This window comes from Schistocerca gregaria, chromosome 4, assembly GCF_023897955.1.
Source record: "Schistocerca gregaria isolate iqSchGreg1 chromosome 4, iqSchGreg1.2, whole genome shotgun sequence".
Lineage (NCBI taxonomy): Eukaryota > Metazoa > Arthropoda > Insecta > Orthoptera > Acrididae > Schistocerca > Schistocerca gregaria.
Genome location: NC_064923.1, coordinates 423597452 through 423609693, shown reverse-complemented (window position 1 = coordinate 423609693; position 12242 = coordinate 423597452). Strand labels below are relative to the sequence as shown.

The window sequence follows — 12242 nt, the reverse complement described above, 5'->3', positions numbered from 1 at the left end:
CACAAAATTTTTATTAAAATTATCTTTTGTCGGCAGTGTTGTCTTATAAGCCACTTAAATTACCTAAAATAAACATGTAGAGTACTTCCTTGATATTTTTGTTGTTGTTAATCTTGTCGTCTACAGTCCGAAGACTGGTCTGACATATCTCTCCACATTACTCTATCCTTTGAAAGACTCTTCATCTCCGAAAACTGCTGCACCCGGCATTCATATGAAGCTGCTTACTGTATTCATCTCTTTGTCTCCCTCTACACTTTTTATCCCCCACGTTTCCTTCCAATACTAAAGTGATGATCCCCTAATGTTTCAGGATGTGTCCTATCAATCAAGCCCTTGTTTTAAGCAAACTGTCCCAGAAATTTCTTTCCTCCACAATTAGATACAGTGCCTCCTCATTAATTACACGATCTAATATTCAGCATTCCACTGTAGCATCACATTTCACAAGCTTCTATGCTCTTCTTGTGTGAATGTTTATCGTCCACGATTCACTTTCATACAGGGCTACGCTCCAGACAAATACCTTCAGAAAATACTTCCTAACATTTAAATCTATATTCGATGTTAACAAATCTCTCTTCTTCAGAAACACTTTTCTTTCCATTGCCAGTCTACATTTTATGTCCCCAGTACTTCGGCCATCATCCGTTATTGGACTGCCCCCCCCCCCCCCCCCACCGAAGAAAAAGGGAATCAGCTACTAATTTTAGTGTCTAATTTCCTAAGCTAATTCCATAGCAACGCCTAATTAATTCGACCACATTCCATTATCATTGCTTTTCTTTTGTAGTTGTTCATCTTATATCGTCGAAGACACTGTACACTCCGTTTTACTGCTCTTCCAAGGATTTTGCTGCCTCTTACAGGATTACAATGTCATCGGCAAACCTCAAAGGTTTTATTTCTTCTCCCTGAACTTTGTTTCCTATTCCAAATTTTTCTTCGGTTTCCTCTGCCGCTTGCTCCACAACGTACAGATTGAATAACATTGGAGATAGGCTACAACGCTGTCTCACTCCATTCGCTGTCGCTGCTTCCGTTTCACGAACTCCAATTCTTCACGGTTAAAATGGCTCTAAGCACTATGGGACTTAACATCCGAGGTCATCAGTCCCCTAGACTTAGAACTATTTAAACCTAACTAACCTAAGGACATCACACACATCCATGCTCGAGGCAGGATGCGAGCGTAGCAGCAGCGCGGTTCCGGACTGAAGCGCCTAGAACCGCTCGGCCTCCGCGGCCGGCTCTTCGCGGTTACCGTCTGGTTTCTTACAAGATGGAAATAACATTTCGCTCTCTGCATTTTGCATCCGGTACCTGTAGCATTTCAACGAGTGGGTCCCAGTATTGCCACATGTATTCCTATATTTCTCCAGAACCCAAGAATGATCTTCCCTAAGGTAGGATTCTACCAGTTCTTCCATTTTTCTGTTAACAATGATTTTGCAACCATGACTTATTAAATAGTCCCCAGTAATAGTCACACATGTCAGCACTTGCGTTCTTTGTAACTGGAATTCTTACATTCCTCTTGAAATTTTTTAGATATTTCTCCTGGCTCATACACCTTGCACACTAGGGGAAGTAGTTTTGTCATGGCTGACTCTCCCAAGGAACGAAGAATTCTGACGGAATGTCGTATACACCAGGTGTCTTGTTTCGGTTTAGGTCTTTCATTTCTCTGTCAAATTCTTCCCTCAGTATCGTATCTCCCATCTAATCTTCATCTACGCCCTCTACCCTTTCTATAATGTTAGACTCATGTTCATTTCCATTTCACTGCCCCTCTATACACTCATTTCACCTTTGAGCTTTTCCACCTTTGTCTGGTACTGGTTTTCCATTTCAGTTCTTGATATTGATATGTTCTACACCTCTTTTCTCCGGTTTTTGTTACATGAGTATTATGCCGCTGTCTAAGGGGTGTTTCTGTGCCTAGAATTTCGCCTCCTAATAATGGAGACATCTTCAGAGACTATAATGACTTCGTAGCTGATAACCACACACACAGTTTTAGCCCCTGAGAATACCTCTAGCATGTGGCGACTAAAATTTAGGTGCAGAAACATGCCTTAGCCCACAGTCTAATGTCCGTGTACAAAAAGTCAGCAAGGATCTAAATTTCTGACGTGAAATGCTCCAGTGTGTGATGGGAAGTACTGTTTGCAGTCACGTCAGAAAGGCAGACGAGACGCAGTATGTGGTTGTTGGCACTAGCCCAGACACTGAATGTTATATGATTTCTTACCTGTGTTGTCTTTTGAACAGCTCATGGTGACAAGGAAGAGGACTTTATGGAGAAGAATGAGCACGGGCGTCTGAACAGGAACGTACGTTTATTTGCAGTGAGCAGATATACAAGCAAGAGTAATGCTCGGCGAGGCCGCTGGTGGTCGGCAGCTTCCGCTCTACAACGCGCAGGCGCAGATCCGCACGACCGCCAGCGCCGCCGCCGGCATTCACACAAACTAGTGAAATACAATTTAAACAAATTTCTTGGAGAAACATTAATCCTTTTTTTTTTCGGGGAAAGTGGTCGAGGGCTCTCGGGTATATCAAAGAGGAAGACTGGAAGAAATACAGGGATGGGTGGAATGGGAAGTGGATAAGAAAATGACAAGAGGTACTCTTTTCTCACTTTTATCGGAGTACGCTAAGTCTCTCGACGAGGGAAAAACAGATAATATTTTATAGAAATTATAACTATTTAAATTATCTCTTAAAAATACGTCAATATCTAGGCAAAAAGCAGTTTTTAAAAAATTCAACATGACAAATTATTCATTTTATCTTGCTTAAACATTAATAGGATGTACTTTTTTCTCTGATATTACGCCCATTTGCAACATTTGAGCGCCCGTATGCGTTTTTCCACCGGAAGAACAGTATATGAGGTTTTTCACTTTCTTATTTAAATGCTGCAGAGGACGCGTTATTTGTACAATCACTTTGATCACTCAAAAAGATTAACTGACTCGCTAATCATAATAATCATAATAATAATAATAATAATATTTATTAATATATATTAAAAACAAACTTACAATAGCCTCTCGTTTTTTCTCTTTTTTTTTAATTTGGTTATTTACTCACTCGTTTGTGTGTTGTCTCGTTTTTTTGTAACATTCAAAGCGTCTATTTGTATGACAATTTTACAAATTGTAAAACACAATTGCATGTGCCTTAAATCTGCGCACAAAATATACATTACTTCGTACATAATTTTATCTTTAATGACAGATTTCGCGTGTTCAGCGAAGTCCTTTACTGTACAAAATACTACAAATACTAAAAAATCTAGTTTACTTTCCCTTTCAATAAATTCATTTCTTGTCACAGTCACTCGAGCTCACATGTACTGCTTTTTTTTAATTTCTTTCTTTTTTTTACTTTTATAATTTCTTTTCATCGACCGTATTAACAAAGACTCGGAAAGACATAAAAGAATGTAGTCCGATTCAAAAGAGGAATGTGAAAATAGACTGAAGCGAACGGTCTGTAAGGCTATTTCAGAGAGAGGAAGTCGTTGTTACGGATACATCAGTCAAGGACACTTATGCTGTATACTGTGGAGAAAAGAAAAATAGTTTCTTAAACCTATGTCTAACGTACAACGAAAAACAAAGGTGACATAACATCTTTTGACAACTATTTCTACGAACATATTTTGATTTTCTGCTAACATTTGAAAAATATGTCGTGCCCAATAAATGCAAGAAAGAATACAGTTACATTACAAGGCCCACTCTTGTGAGGCACAATTAAAGACTATAAGAGAAATAACATTCGAATTCTTGCAACCACATGTCAGTCAAGAAATTTTTGGCGGTCTTTTGCGGGTTCGAAAGCTCCACAAACAAGGAACCACTGCTATCGAGCCCGATACGGAAATACAAAAGTACTGGCGCAATAACATCCACAATACAATTGTTGCTGACAAAAGTCTTTTCTCTCTCAACCGCAGAAGCCAGTCTTATTTCAAAATACTGAAATTGCTTTCTCTTCTCAATTCCTATATAATTCATTTAATCGAAAAAATTTCTTACTCGTAAATATTAAGAAAAAATGGGAAGATGATTGGAAAAAAATTCGTAGACATGGAAGAAGCTTTTTTTTTGTTTGGAGAGAAAAAAATTCTTTAAACATCTCGTTAAACCACCTAGAAAATCTTGGATTATGAAAAAACTGTCTTAGAAATTATTGGCGACGAAACCCTGATCTTGAACAGAGCATCTAATACGTAAGGATGTCCGCCCCACACTGCATCTCTTCATACCTTGTATCACACCTCGTTACTTCACATCACATTACATCACACACCACACCACATCACAAAGTGGGGCTCACCTCGCCCCCAAACGCACCGCCACGCACCTGCTCCACTACTCTACCGTCACACGACAAAAAATACGCTTCGTCTCGTGTAAAGCTTTTTTGAGCATTATTCCCGTGTAGCGCCTCTCTTGGTAGGAACCCTGATTTTTTTTTTTAATTTTATCTCCTGCTTAGAAAATCGTCACCATACTCTCTCTCTCTCTCCTTATTTTTTTTAAAAAGTTTCTGAAAATTTCGTTTTCCAGCGTTTCTATCTCCTTTTCCGCGCTCCTCACAGTGGAGCTCTACAGACGCTACGCATACCGCGGAACTACGCACTATCGGACGTGGGTTGCAACGCACAGTACGCACGCACACACAAGAGTGCTGACTGGCCACGACAAACGTCTCACGCAACTCACACGACGACTGGTAACACTTCTCACATTTGGCAACGTTACAATACTTATGTTGTGTATCACTTTTCTTCGTTTTCTTTTTAAATAATTACTCTCCAGCTAATTTCTTTTTCTTTACTTTACACTCGAATCACTACGCAGTTAATCGTAGTTTTCTTTACCCCTTTTTTGGCATAATTCGAGTCGTCCACTTGCTGTCGAGCACTTGGAAAGACTGCTGTTTAATATTTTTAACACTAAATGAACTGGCCCCTGTATACATATACATATATATATATATTTATAATTCTTTAACAATTCATCTCTCTCTCTCCTTTTTCTGTGTCCTCTGTGTCCTACAGTTTCCTTCCAAAATACTTCCGGAAAAGGGTGGCGAGGCGCCGAGACCCGCCGGAGGGCGGCGGCGGTCTTCCTCTTCTCCGGGAGGACGCAGGACGCAGAGGCTCGGCCGCGGCCGACGGCGGCGGCGGCGGCGGCTGCGGGGGTGGCAGTGACTGGGAGGCGCTGGGGGCGGTGCGGGGGCGGGCCCTGGCCTAGACGTGGCGCTTCATGTGCAGCGCCAGGTGGTCGGAGCGCGAGAAGCAGCGGTCGCAGTGGCGGCACTTGAACGGCTTGGCGCCCGTGTGCTTGCGGTAGTGGCGCGTCAGCTCGTCCGAGCGCGCAAACCTCCACTCGCAGCCCTCCCACGAGCACTTGTACGGCTTCTCACCTGCGGACACACAACAGCACACAACACGTCACACTGGCGCTTTTGGGCTGCTCTGAACCAACTGGAGCCGGATTTCTGCCTCAGCCCGTGTGGTGTCTTGCTGCGTGACACCGCACGTGCGAGAACATTGGTTAAACAGAACAAGACAATCTCTCAATCTTTCTGGCAGATGAAAACTGTGTGCCGGACCGAGAGTCGAACTCGGGACTAGGAGTTTCGCAGGAGAGCTTCTGTAAAGTTTGGAAGGTAGGAGACGAGGTGCTGGCAGAAGTAAAGCTGTGAGGACGGGGAGTGAGTCGTCCTTGGGTCGCTCAAATGGTAGAGCACTTGCCCGTGAAAGGCAAAGGTCCCGAGTTCGAGTCTCGGTCCGGCGATCCTAAGTGTCAAAAATGTGCCGAGAATACCAGATTTCAGGCGTTACCTCTCACCACAGGCAATGCAGTGGGCGGGGGCCTTCACGTAACAACGGAGAGCAGCGGCTTTTGCGCAGAGTAGTCAGTGCTAACAGAAAAGCAACACTGCGGGAAATAACAGCAGAAATCAATGTGGGGCATACGATGTAGTTGACCGTTTGGACAGTGCGGCGAAATCTGGCGCTAATGAGGAACGACAGCAGGCAAACGACGCGAGTGCATTTGCTAACAGCACGACTTCGCCTGCAGCGCCTCTCCTAGAGGCTCGTGACCATACCGGTTACACCATAGACGAATGGGAAACTGTAACCAGATGAGTCTTGATTTCAGCAGGTAAGAGCTGATGGCAGAATTCGAGTATGATGCTGACCCCTCGAAGACACGGAGCCAACTGGTCACTGTGAAAGCTGGCGATGGCTCCATAATGGTGTCCGCTACATTAACAAGGGAGTGGTCTGTGTCGTCCGGTCCAACTGAGTCAATCACTGACTGGAAATGGCAATTTTCGGCTACTCGGAGACCATTTGCACCCACTCAGCTACTTCGCGTGTCCAAACATCGATGGAATTTTTATGGATGACAATGCACCATTTCACGGGCTACAATTATTCGTGACTGGTTTGAAGAACATTCTGGACATTTCGAAGGAATGGTTTGGCCACCTAAATCGCTCGACGTGAATCCCATCGGAAAAGAATGAGACAACACTTTCGCAGTCCGCCCCCGGTAGCTGTGTGGTTAGCGCGACAGAATGTCAATCCTAAAGTCCCGGGTTCGATTCCTGGTTGGGTCGCAGTTTTTCTCCGCTCAAAGACAGGGTGTTGTGGGTCCTAATCATCACCATCGATACGCAAGTCGCCGAAGTGGCGTCAAATCGAAAGACTTGCTCCCGTCGAGCGGTCTACTCGACGGGAGGCCCTAGTCACACGACATTTAACAGTTTCGCATGTATGGACGGCTATAGTGACTTCTAACGCATCGTAGAATGGATGCCGAGTTGCTGCACTACGCCGGGCAAAAGGACGTCCGGTACGAGATTAGAACGTATCCCGTCACTTTCATCACCTCAGTTGATGTTGGTATTCGAAGCCCAATGACTTGAGTGAAAAGAATACTGTGTCATTCGAATTGCGTACTTTATTAGTCACAAGAGAGGCCTCCATTTATCAGACCCTTGCAGAGGCCAGCGGCGCAGGACCTGAACATCGCTGACGGCGCTCCGCGGCGGCGTCGATGTCCAAAGCTGGTGCTCCCCTGCGGCCCTGGGCGACGGTAACTGGGAGCCGGGAGGCGGCAGCGAGGCGTGTTTTTATCTCAATTAGCGCGGCTGCGTGCGGCCTCTTGTCTCGGGCCCCGGCGGAGTAATTAGATTCTACACGTGGCGATGGCGCTCGGAAGGGCCCTCCCGCTACGTACGCCGACGCGTCGCCTGCGCCCTTTATCAAAGCCGCCCTTAAGGGACGACGAAAGGCGCAAACGAAGCGCTAACGTCGTCTTTGAAACGCAGCTCGAACTTTTCGTCGTCTTCTTCTTCTTCTTCTTCTTCCTGCTCACGTAAGTTCAACTGAGAATTTTCACCTGGCATTTCGTACGTTGTGCATTTTGTATCCAGACAGACTTGTTTTGTAGAGCTGGTTTCCGTTTTTCCACTAATTCCTGCAGAATTATTCGCTCAAATGTGATTTTTGCCACTCAAACTGCAAAACTTGGAAGAGCAGCGAATAACGAATGCACGTATACATTATATTAGGAAGAATACACACTCTAAGACAAAAACAAAGAAAATTACAGAAAACTTATATGCTTTATCCCGGAGAAAGTTCTTCACAAATTGAGCTAGTCAACGATGCACTGATCCACGTCCGGCCATTATGCAACAGTTATTCGGCTTGACATTGATTGATAGCGTTCTTGGACGTCCTCCTGAGAGATATCGTGCCAAATTCTGTGCAATTGGCGGGTCAGATCGTCAAAATCCCGAGCTGGTTGGATGGTCTTGCCCATAATGCACCTAAAGTTCCCAGTTGGGAAGAGATATGGCTCAGATCTTGCTGAAATGTAAATCAATGATGCCTTGTCATGAAGAGCAACATAATAGGGCGTAGAATGTCGTCGACTTACCGCTGAGACGTAAGGACGCCGCAGATAACAATCAAAGGGACACTGTTATGAAAAGAAATGGCACGCCAGACCAATACTCATGGCTGTCGGGCCCTATGGCGGAAGACTGTCTGTATCCCACCGCTGACCGTGGCGTCTTGAGACACGTATTCAGCCTGGAATCCCATTGACTGGAGCAGAATGTCTTCACTAATCAGTCTCACTTCGAACTGAGCCCCGATGACCAGTGAAGGCGTGTCTGCAGACCAGCAACCAGCAGTGATGGTGTGATGGCCTGGGGTGCCATTTCTTCTCATAGCAGGACAACTTTGGTTGTCATCTGCGGCACACTAACAGCACAGCGATGCAGCGAGCGTATTCTACACTCCGTTCCGTTGACCTTCATCGCCTGAGCTCACATTTCAGCAAGATAACGCTCACCCGCGTATGGCGAGAGCGTCTACGGCTTGTTTTCGTGCTTCTAAAACCCCACCTTGTCCAGTAAGACCGCCGGATCTCTCCATAATTTAGATGTTTCGAGCATTATAGTCAGGGCTCCCCAGCCTGTTCAGAATTTTGACAATCCATCGTGCCAGTTGCACAGAATTTGACACAATATTCCTCGGGAGACCATTTAACAACTCTGTAAATCTGTGCCAAGGTGAATGACTGCTTGAACAAGGGCCAGAGTTGCACTAACTTGCTCAATTTGTGAAACTCTTATTCTTAAATAAATCATCCAGTTTTCCTGAAACTGAAGTCGTTTGTTTGTCTGTACACGTACATCACATCTACCGCTTTCAATCCCATTCGGATAATGTCTTCGTGGTTCGTCGTTCTTTACTTTTAGAGTGTACTAAGAACTGACGTGAAGTGGGACGATAATGCCGACAGCAACTGAGAGACATATATCAAATAAGACTAATAAATGTCGTGTGACTAGGGCCTCCCGTCGGGTAGACCGTTCGCCGGGTGCAAGTCTTTCGATTTGACGGCACTTGGGCGACTTGCGCGTCGATGGAGATGAAATGATGATGATTAGGACAACACAACACCCAGTCCCCGAGCGGAGAAAATTCCGACCCAGCCGGGAATCGAACCAGGTCCCTTAGGATTGACATACTGTCGCACTGACCACTCAGCTACCGGGGACGGACACATATCAAATAAATTAGTGAGAGATGGTACTGATTTCCCATGGTACACAAAACAGGTCAGAACAGTGTTGCAGAATTAACGAGAAATGTGTGTCAGATTCAAAAGAACGCAATATTCTCTAGATTCGCGAAGATGCATTGAAGTTATAAATTTTGCGTGCACGTCAATGCGAGATCTTTCTAATCGTTCGCACAACGACATTCTGTCTGGAAGCCTGGCACGAAACCCAAAGAGATTATGCTTCTATGTAAAGTACACAAGCCTCAAAACGCAGTCAGTATCTTCACTCTGCAATAGCAATGGTGATGTCACTGATAACAGTGTCACTAAAGCAAAGTTCCTAAACGCGGTTCTCCGAAATTTCTTCACCAAAGAAGGTGAAGTTTATATTCCAGAATTCGAATCAAGAACAACTGCCGGCATGAGTAACTTAAATGTTGACATCCTCGGTGTAGAAAAATAGCTTAAAACACTTAAGAAAGGCAAGGCTTCCGGCACAGATTATATACATGCCAGGTTTGTTTCAGAGTATGCTGGTACAACAGCCTCATATTTGGTAATCATATACAACCGTTCACTCTTAGAAAGATCCATACCCAAGGACTGGAAACTTGCACAAGTGACACGAATACCCACGAAGGCTAATACGAGTAATCCGCTGAATTAAAGTGCAGTGTCACTACAGTCGATTTGGAGTAGGATTTTATATCACATACTATGTTCAAACATCATGAATCACCCCGAAGACATTATTTACTGACAGGTAGCCACCACCGGTTCAGAAAATATAGTTATTTTGAAATACAAATGGCTCTTTATCCGCACGAAGTAATGAGTGTCATCGACAGGGCATCTCAGATTGATTCCATGATTCTAGATTTTCACATGGTTTTTGACTCCGTTCCTCACAAATGACTTCTGATCAAGTTGCGTACCTATGGTGTATCGTCTCAGTTATGGGACTGGATTCCTGGTTTCCTGTCAGAAATATCACAGTACAAGTTGTCGAGTGGTACAGAAGTAATATCTTCAAATGGTTAAAATGGCTCTGAGCCCTATGGGACTCAACATCTGAGGTCATCAGTCCCCTAGAACTCAGAATTACTTAAACCTAAGTAACCTAAGGAAATCACATACATTCATGCCCGAGGCAGGATTCGAACGTGCGACCGTGGCGGTCGCGCGGCTCCAGACTGAAGCGCCTAGAATAACTCGGTCACAACGGCCGGCAAGTAATATCTGACATTCCCAAAGGAAGCTGTCATTCACCGTCTTGTAAATTATCAGATGATCAAAAGTAAAAAATGATTTATACATGGTATCTGTATGGTGCGAAAAGTGGCCACTGAATAAATGTTTGTGTAGCATAAATGTACCATATGGAAGACAACGTGGAGCACATGGTGGAAGATGTTCATGCATGGCTCTATTACTCAGTACCACTGCTAATCCATCTCTTTCCCGTTCCTCTCGTAAAGGTGCAAGGATAAAACGATTGTCTGAATAGCTATGTACAAAGTTAATGTGTCTTTACGGCCTTTAGGCGAAATGAACGTTAGAAACTGTCGCAGAAGAGGATTCTCTGAACTGTGTTCCTCAAAGATCGCCTTCTTCCCTCCAAGAATTCTCTTTGAAGTTCATGGAGCTCCTCTGTAATACTCTTATGCATACCGAACAGACGGGAAACAATTCTAGCACCAGGTCTCAGCATTGCTTCGATGTCTTTCTTTAATCGGATCTGGCAGGGGTGCCCAACACACGAGCAGTGGCGAAATAATGTCGTAGAAGCGTTCTGTACGCGGTCTCCTATGTACGTGGGCTGCACTTCTCCAAAAAGGTACACTCGGTCATTAGAGCAAGGTCATCACCAAAATAGTTTCAGTCCAAAGATGGATGTTTGCCGTATCACTTTTTATGGGTTCCAAACACTTTTGATTCATGTTTTTACAACAAGGTAGCATTACTACAAGGTAGCATTACAATGAAAAATACAAAAGGAATCTCACATAATTAGCTAGTTAAAAATGTTGCAAGGCTTGGCCATAGAGAAAATTATTTCCTCCAGTATATATCATCACCTACTGAAAGTTTCTTTAGAATGCTTCATCGCTTATCGGGATATTTAAAGAAAACAGCTTTGGTGTCCAAGAATGTCTAAGATTTTCATCGATCGTCAAACCTCAACTGCATTTTAGTTGTAACAGAAGAGGTTCCCCTTACGGAAAGTAAACCCTTTGTCAATAAATCATACTCTCATGCAACTTAAAGTTTCCGAGACTGTCGCGGATCCTGTTTATGTGACTTTAAATGACCCAGAGCGAACGTCTGCCATTCTGGAGAACTTTAACTTTTCTTTTCCTGTTTTGGTCGAATACCACAAGTGGTATGTCAGAGCGTTTCCGACAGGCCCGACCGCACAGCTGCGGCAAAATTCTTACGACCGGAGAATCTTTTATTTACGATTCCCCGAGGTGAAGTGGGGTGATAGAAAAATTGAGAGATTTACGACGTCGGACCGTGACGTATCTCTTCACTTAAATCCCGTCCGGCTGTGGCGGCGATATATCCGACCGCGATGTCTCCCTCCACCCACTCCTACCACTTCCCCTATTCTCCATCCCAGCTGTCCTTATCGGCAGCCACTTCGATAAGGATCATCCGATAAGGTTGTCGGCTTCAGATGCGAAACCAGGTGACCTGGATTTTGTCGCACTGCAAGTACAGGAGCACGGATTAACTTTTATGAGGGATTGTGAGTAGTTTCAACGCAGAAAACCTTTGAAGAGTGAAGAGTCACCTAAACTTTTACGAGTGTTATACTTCGGAAAAATGTATGTAGTTACTGACTGGAACGTGGAATATCGCTGTTTTTAAAGTAAAGACCGCTTCCTTCTTTGATGTTTTCCTGCCGTGTCTTCTGCCAAATAAAATTAAATTTGGAGCTGTTAACCATTATAACACACATTTCTGTACGTACGGTTATTTTCTTTCTCTTTTCTTTTCGTTTTCGACGGTACCTGTTAACAAACCATTGTAATAACATGAATCAAACGTATTTGGCCTTTCTTTATGAAACTGTATACAGAAGCAGATTATAGATTCATTTTGGGGATGTTAACTGAC

At 44.1% G+C, this 12242-nt stretch overlaps 1 protein-coding gene across 2 annotated transcripts in view; it reads right to left on the bottom strand.

The window, feature by feature from the left end:
* Positions 1-2323: 2323 nt before the first annotated feature.
* Positions 2324-12242, bottom strand: part of LOC126266669 (zinc finger and SCAN domain-containing protein 5B-like) — a 58372-nt gene continuing 48453 nt past the window's right edge. For both annotated transcript variants that reach the window (XM_049971088.1, XM_049971089.1), the window contains exon 4: positions 2324-5448. In XM_049971088.1, coding sequence (XP_049827045.1) covers positions 5273-5448 — 176 coding nt within the window. In that variant the 3' untranslated portion in view covers positions 2324-5272. The remainder of the gene's footprint in view (positions 5449-12242) is intronic.